Source organism: Biomphalaria glabrata, chromosome 2, assembly GCF_947242115.1.
Source record: "Biomphalaria glabrata chromosome 2, xgBioGlab47.1, whole genome shotgun sequence".
In the NCBI taxonomy this organism is placed as follows: Eukaryota; Metazoa; Mollusca; class Gastropoda; family Planorbidae; genus Biomphalaria; species Biomphalaria glabrata.
In genome coordinates this window covers 42,143,123-42,151,503 of record NC_074712.1, presented here as the reverse complement: position 1 = coordinate 42,151,503, position 8,381 = coordinate 42,143,123, and the positions used below count along the sequence as shown (strand labels likewise).

At 35.5% G+C, this 8,381-nt stretch overlaps 1 protein-coding gene across 1 annotated transcript; it reads right to left on the bottom strand.

Annotated features, from left to right (window-relative positions):
• Nucleotides 1–161: 161 nt before the first annotated feature.
• LOC106076766 (3-mercaptopyruvate sulfurtransferase-like) lies at nucleotides 162–6,757 on the bottom strand. Its single transcript, XM_056020649.1, has 4 exons — nucleotides 6,604–6,757; nucleotides 3,250–3,866; nucleotides 994–1,152; nucleotides 162–381 (listed from the first exon to the last, which is right to left on the bottom strand). Exons 2-4 carry the CDS (start codon nucleotides 3,839–3,841, stop codon nucleotides 251–253), a joined length of 882 nt encoding a protein of 293 aa, XP_055876624.1. The 5' UTR covers nucleotides 3,842–3,866; nucleotides 6,604–6,757; the 3' UTR covers nucleotides 162–250.
• Nucleotides 6,758–8,381: the final 1,624 nt, after the last annotated feature.

Genomic DNA, 8,381 nt, shown 5'->3' with positions numbered 1-8,381 from the left:
ATAATAGAATATGATTGAGATTTGCAAGGTTTCTTATAAATATGTATTTATTTATTTATTTTAGATATAGTTTATATCTACGTGTGCAGTGACGTTTTATATATATATATATATATATATTATTTATTACGGTTCTTGCAATTTTTTTTCCCAAAAACGTCTTTTCGGTTGTGAAACTTTTTATTTACAAATATTACATTTGTTACATTTAAAACTGTTATATTTAAACAATATCTATGTGGCAGTTCTATCATTGAGGGACATTCAGCTTCAACTCTGGTGGAGCGTCACGGTACCACTCTGTCCAGGAACCATCGTAGATCGAAAAATTTTCTTTACCCAGTAGGTAGGAAGCCAAGGCAAGGACACATGCTGTGGTACCTATGAAAGGGAAGTAAAAGAAATAACTTTTTCAGCATAAAATCAAATCAAATGAAAATATCAATTTCAATAAGCATTGAGCTTTCATGGAGGCGGGGTGACTGAGTGGTACAGCGCTTTGTTCTATTTCTTGTGAAGACTGGGATTTTCAGTTTCGGGATCTTTAGGGCGCCTCTTAGTCCGCCCATCTCTAATGGGTACCTGACATTAGTTTGGAAAACGTAAAGGCGGCATGGCGGTGTGCTGGTCACGTGACACCCTCCACAACCTTCGACCACAGAAACAGATGACCTTTACGTCAACTGCCCTATAGGTTGAAAAATCTGAAAGGGGACCTTTACTCTACTTTAATGTAGAGTTGGGTTTTATAATGTAGAGTTGGGTTTTATAATGTAGACTTGGGTTTTATAACATTGACGTTAGATTTTCAATCAACCTACATTTTAAATAATTTTTTTTTCTAACATCCCAAGAATGTTTGCATGTGTACCGTAAATTTTAAGAATGAACATTTTGAAAAAAATATTTTAATGTGTTAGAACTTAAGAAACAATGTAATAAGTGCGCGTTTTAATAATGTGAACGTTGAATAGGACGATAGAGTAAACTTACCTGAGCCACAACTAAAGACAACAGGTTTGTTTAAATCAACTCCTGCTGACTCAAATACTTTCTTCAATTCCTCAGGACTTTTCATGGTTCGTTCCTTCACATTCATTGTGTTCATAAATGGAAGGTTGATTGTTTGAGGAATGCAGCCTGGTTTGGTATCTGTAAAGTACAGTTGAAAACCCCATGAAAATGACAAACTCTTTGCTATTACATCGCAAAATAACAAGAACAAAAGTATATACATATACAAAATAACAACAAAAAAAAACTATAAAAAAAGCACACAAAAATATTTTTTTTTATTTTTTAGAGATTATAGTTTTAGCTATTTTACAACTAAAAATATCTTAGATTGAAATTGTTTATAATTCAAGATTAATAATGGACCTCATACACCAATCGTAAACAAACAACATTGAGTCACGTGCTTCTCTATCTCATCTATTCAAATTACGATCTAATTTAAATCAACAATGGTTATCACGTGACATTTTTTCACGTTGTTTTATCAATATTATCACGTGACCGTTCGTTTCGTGATCCATTGGTGAAGTATTCACCAATTCCATTTCCGAAACGTTTCATGCCAGTGCGATATTGTGATGGAATTTAATTTTTACAATAATGTGGGTCGGAGTTTGAATGAATAGAAATAACATTGGCTGATATGAAGTTGGCTAGACCATTTCGGTATTTTTAGTTCATTGACTGTCGGTGGTGTAGCCTCTAGTAAATATGCTTAGATTACAAGTGTTATTTGAAGTAATTTATGAATTTCGCAACAAGATGCGCACCTTGATTCAGCGCGGTAAGTATGACAATTGGGAAGTCACCAGAATTGTGACCACTATGGGAGAGCCAACAGGACGTTGTACGAAAAGGGTTTTTTTCTCAATCTTTGGTGGTGAATAGGATAAACTAATAGAACCACATCATCAAAATAGATGGTTGTACAAAGATACAAGTCGGTACAAGATGTAAGGATGGGTCTGAGGAAAAAACTCTCGTTTAGCTAAACAAAGAAGAGTTCTGGGACGGTCGAAAGCACAGTGTGAAGCCCATACTTCAAGACCAGGCAGCCCAGAAATGTGTCACTAGTGTTTCTCTAAGAGAGAGGTAGAAACTGAAGTAGTATAGGAGAGGGGGGGGGACCAAACATACAACATTTGTGACTTGAATAAAGAATTCACTAAATCCGTGTGAAAATAACTGCTTTTTTTTTTCAAAATAATTGTATAATTAAATGGGGGAAGGAACAGCCTTGACCAGTCGTCTGCCTATGATTGTGTGATTGTATGATTGTGTGCTAATAGATGAAACCTGTTTGACTCGTGCAATGCCGAGTTCGTATCATCATGCTCATTTTTTCCACTTATTTTAAACTTTTTACATTTGTTAACTAGTTTACAAAATTCCTCCTTCAAACTGGGTGACACCTGGAAACTGGACGGGTATTTCAAAAACAAATTTAACGATTTCCTAATAATTTGATATTGGTGTAGATCTTTGGGTATAGCTAATTTACTGTGTAGATCTTTGGGTATAGCTAATTTACTGTGTAGATCTTTGGGTATAGCTAATTTACTGTGTAGATCTTTGGGTATAGCTAATTTAACGCAAAGTAAAACGTCTGGTTTGACTTTTTTTTTTCAAAATATAATCCTCTTAAAATTACATTTAGTTATTTTGACCTGCTGACTACTGGCAAAAAAAAAGTAAACTTAAAATGTATGGTCATATTACGAGGTCCTAAGAGCTCATAAAGAGCTTTCTGCAGAAACAGTACAAGGAATAGAAGGCAAGGCAGATAGAGACAGGAAGACATCAAATACTGATCTGTTATTGAAACTCTAGTCAAGGGGAAAGACAGAGTGGAATGGAGAAAGACTGTCAACAGATCATGTTGGTACCCCAACGGTCTAAGAGACTATGAGATTTATGAAGTATTTTGAACGCACTTTCAGCGGGTATTCCCGCACACGATCCAAATGTTTCTTTGTATTCAGTAAAGGGTTGAAAAGCTTTTGCGCTGATACGCAACGTCTTATCCAAAAATTAGTAAGACTAATAAAAGAAATTGGAAAGCCCACTGGAAAGACCTCTTGCATTTTATGAAGCATTACAAGAAATAAAAAGAATAAGAAATTATAGACCCCCGTCAGCTTCATAATTGAGAAATAAACAAAAATATTATTCTGGGTTGTTGTTGTTTTTTTTATTCAAGAAATTGTGTTTAACTGTTAAATGTACACCTACCGTCTCTGGGTTCAGGGGCCACTCCTTTAAATCGACCTTCTGGGCGAGCGTCAACGACCTGAAACTCCGCACTTTTCAAATTGTTCATAATGTCAGCCATTTGTTTGATCATTTTGCTATTGAATTTGCCTTTGTATTGCCCTTTTGGAACAACTTCTATTTTATCAGTGACTGGGCCATTCTCTGCAATCCATTTGGGTAAACCTCCCTCTAGGATGGACACCTTCTCGTGACCCAACACACGGAAAGTCATCCAAACCCGCTGAGCAGAGAACAGAGGAAACTGGGCGTTGTTATCGTAAACGATGACATGTGTATCATTGTTGATGCCCAAGTTGCTGACATACTCCTCAAAGACTTTGACAGAGGGCATCATGTGAGGCAGGTTTCTAGACTTGTCGGCACATTCATCAATATCAAAGAAAAGAGCTCCAGGAATGTGTCCTTCTTGAAATTCTTTTATCGCATCTCTCTTGGCTTGTGGCACGTGCCAAGAACCATCTAGAATTCTATATGCTGACTTTCCTCCCTTTGAAACAAGTTCTTTTAACCAATTCACAGTCACGAGTGTTGGAAAATAGGATTTCTCCATCTCTGTTTTCAATATGGCTGAAAACCTTTTTTAAAGAAAATACAAGAGCAATTTTGTTAATTAATAATACATTTTTATGCTTAGTTAAACTTATGACTAATATATAGTATGATGTCAAACATTTTAAATATCTTTAATAAGTAGGACTTTTAAGAAGGCTTTACAAAATGTATCTTGTGATCATAAAGAACTAGGTAAAGTTGTTTGAGCAGCATACAGAGCTTTGCAACTTGCTAATAAATGCTAAAAGCTTTGTAGTTCTATGAGGTAAGTATATAATTGCATGCATTTCGTGTCATAAGCTAAGTCAAAAAAATGCTAAAAAGGAAAATAAATGTCCAGGTTTTAAACATGATGCTAGATTCAAAAAGCAATAACCAATAGTCATGTGCGGACTAGCTAAATGGGCGATCGGGTAAATGCCCCACCGGTACCTTATGGGCCCATGGGGCCGTCGAATATAAGTAAATCAAAAATTATTAAATAAATTAAAAATGTACAATTATTAATTGGAGAAACCTTGAGTTGAACATATTTTTTTATTATAAATTTTTTAAGAGCTCCTTAAGGAAAAGGCTTTAAATTATACTAGTGTTTCTCAGCTGCTTCCGAAAAGGCAACTCAAGCACTAAACAGGTTTACGTCCTGCGAAACATCGTCGAACAAAGCCTGGAATACCAACAAAGGATGTTGATCACATGCTCAGTTTTGTAGATTTAAAAAAAAATGTTTGATTGCTTCCTTCGGAATCACTTTAGAAAATAGCAAGAGAATTAAGCATCTCGCTACAATTTGTCCAGATTCAGCGACATGTCTAAAGCTAATCAATCGGTTGTGTCACAACAGACTGTAGAATTCTTCAACATCGACACGGATATGAGATTAGGGTTTCTCTTATCTCTCTCTTGTAGCCATCGACAATGTCATAAAAATAGATTAAACAAGCTGCATTCAGGTACTTCTGGTGCAAACCAAACCGAGATGGATTTCGCAGACGACATAGCATTACTTTGGAATACAATTCAATGTATACACGGGATGACGGATAAAGACGACCTCAAAGTTACGCTTATTGGGTGGAGGTGACCCAGTACCCCCATCAACATTGGTCCTACAGATCTTGAACAAATAGAAAAGTTCACCTATTTAGGCAGTGTTATTTCAAGCAATGGAGGTGCATATCACGGTGTTGCGTGTCGGGTTGGAAAGAAGAAGCTGTCTTTCAAAAAGTACGGCCTATATGAACAAACAAATCCGTTAGCCTGGAGATCAAAATCCCCCTATTCAATGCAATCATTGTCCCAACGACCACCTACGCCTCGAGATGTGGAAGGTTGAAAAGAGGATGAGCATTGATGGCTGAGAAGGATTCTAGGAATAATGTAATCAATAGTTAATCTTTTCACGCACAGGCATTCACCGTCTAAGGGAAGTGGCGACTAAACGTCAATTGACATTTGTAAGACATATCATTAGACAAGACGAAACACGTTTACCAAAGTCAGCCTTAACACGAAAGCCGAAAAGAGGAACGCAAAAACATGTCCCTCCATGTCTAAGTGTGTGTGCTTCTCAACATTTAAAACAAATGTTATGTTCGCCACTCAAATGTCAGAATAGATGTTTGGAAGAGCGCCTTAAGCTCATTCATAGTTGTCCGGGGCGAAGCTCCTGTCGCAGAGCGTTTTTTTTTTTCTTTCTACATTTCTGAGCTTCAAAAACTCTTTCTCCTGGCGTCTACAACGCAATATTTTCCTCAGAATAAGAAGATTACAAGTCAACTAAATTAAATAAAGAAAGTTTGGGATATATTGATACTTAACTATGACAGACATTCGATGTATTAATTTTTATTTTTAGAAGTTGAAATTTGGAAAGGTTCATTTTTCCCATTTGGGTGTCACCTCCTTGTGGGTGTCACCCGGTGCGGCCCGCACGCCCCGAGTTTGAATCCTGCCCGCCGCCATTCCATTACGTGCAGCTGGAGGTTTGAGTTAGGATGTTTAATTATCTCCAACTCTGATCCCAAGCATCCCAAGCATAGTAGAATAAACATCATTTGTTTTTCGAATGAATATAATAGCCAGTCAAGCTTGTACCGGTTTGCTGTGCTTCTGTTAAGCAATATACAATGAGAGATCAACAAAAACATACGGCTTACATTTCCATGTAGACATAGACTTCTCATTAGTGTGAATATAGGCCCACTATTATATATCATAAAAGGACGAACAAATTTTCGATACATTAGCAAATTTTAGTTAATGATTTCAGCGACAGGTACTATTGGATGCTCGGCATATGTGGGCCGGATTGTATGATAATGCCACAGCTGATATGACACCCAGTCCGTCTTTGTCCATAGCCCCTAATGTGTAGGTAATATATTCTCGCAAGTTGAAATTTTGCTTTATTCAAATTATCTGAGAAAAAAAAAGCCACAGTTGACAACACGCACTTTTATTTTAATTTTTTTTTTTTCAAAGGCCTTAAAATTGCCAACCTTGCCAATGTGTGTCTCACCTGTCAGTAGGCCTACAGAATACATTATTGTAAAAGTATAAGCCTTAACAATTATTTCTATATCTTACTAAGTCATTATAAATAATATTTAACCATGTAGATCTAACCAGACTATTACAATAATCGCTGATGTGATTAGATCTAGGTCTAGCCTATTTAGCCTCTTTTCTTTTGAAACTAAATGCAGGCCTACTAAATCAGAAAATGAGACTAAATTAATTAATTAAAAAGAATGTTACCTGGACGGGTTATAGGGGTTGAAACGTCTGTTGGAGACGAGAATGATCTGTTTTATCTGATCATAAACTGACGTAGGGACTACTAGACGTGATAATTCATACTACGATAGTCACGTATTTTTGCTCTATACAACAGTGGTTCTCAAAATCACGGTCTAGATGTTATTGCATTAATAGGCTATAAGGCTAAAACTGAAACTCAAGAAACAATAAAAATTAAGTGCTTCGACATGCATGTTAGAATTTCCTCAATCATACCCTGAAATTGTACATTTTACTTTGTTCATTTGTTTTGTAAACTCTGTCCTAGGAGAAATTAATTTTTTTTAAAATTAGTATTATACTATGGAGAAGTTTGGTGTCACGAGCCAGACAGTATATTGTAGGCCTATATCAACTGTTTTAAATTCTCGCCCCCTCCCCAACCAAAAAAAAAGTTATAAAACATTTCATCAACATAAACCTCTAGGCCTAGCTGGCCGCTACATCCTCATTTCCAGCTTCCTTACACAATAACAACATTTGCAAAGAAACAGCATTTATATACAGACATATATAGTATTTATTTTAAATTATTTAAAAATAAATTGTCATGCTGAATTTAGTCCAAAGATAAAATGTTCAAATAAAAAAAAAGTCAAATCTGTTGATGTGGAAAAAAAATGTCAAGTAAAAACTGTAAGAGAAATAAGCAAAGAGGAAAAAAAACATAGGGCCTAATTATTATATTTGTAAACCATTTAACTACTCGACACTTTATCTTTTTAAAAAATCTAATTGTATATAACATAGATCTGGACTAGATTAAGATCTATAATAGTCTGCTCGGTCATTTGTCTCCTAAACTGAGAGTCGCCGAATTCGACGTTAACTGAGCCATGACCTACTACGGGGTCATGGCCGAGCGCTAAGGGACGTGATCGAGTTAGAAATGTTTGTCTGGAGTAGTCTAAATGTATTTTTATTTTCTTTCATTCATCGCGGTGTTATGGACACGGTGATTGCATTCTGCTGCTAATATTTTATTTTATAACAGTTGTTATTACATCCAGCCTTTTAAATATAGCCATTTCTATTTCATTATTTCCTCTGTATTCAGCCCACAGTATTTATGGGCTTTAAACTGTATCTAGCCAGTCTACTTATATTCATAAGCAGTGCTTTAAAAAAATAGGTGCCGGTACTCAATGCTGGACTATCACACTTTCAACTACAACTAAATTAATGATAAAATACGTTCATAAGTACGACTACGAGTAATAGACCTGGTTCACAATTAGTGATCTACAGGAGAGTTTAATAATGATATAACAATCTGGCTGGAAATAATAACAATGTCAAAGGATAACAAATTTAACAGCCTTGGCAAGCCGAGTTATTTTCAATAATTAATTTAATTGAAAAGATTCATACAATTTTATTATTTTTTTTACCTACAGAAGTAAGAAAAAGAACATTTTAAATTTTTACGGAAAACCCCCCACTAAATTTTGTGTTAAAAATAAATGAAAAATAAATAGTTCTATTTCAAGCTTGGAGAATTTCAGCTTCTCCTAAAACACCTGGTAGTGGTAGACTTGGAATTTAAATTTAGAAAATAAAAGTAACACAAAGCATACAGACAAGGATGCACTCTTTGGTTTGCTCAGACCTTTTCAAATTTCTAATCTAAACGATCGTCTAAATCAGTGGTTCCCAAACTTTTTTGTCTCGTAGACCCCTTCCCATGTTTTCTGCTTTTCGGTAGACCCCCTGCTTAATAACTTATATTGCTTTTT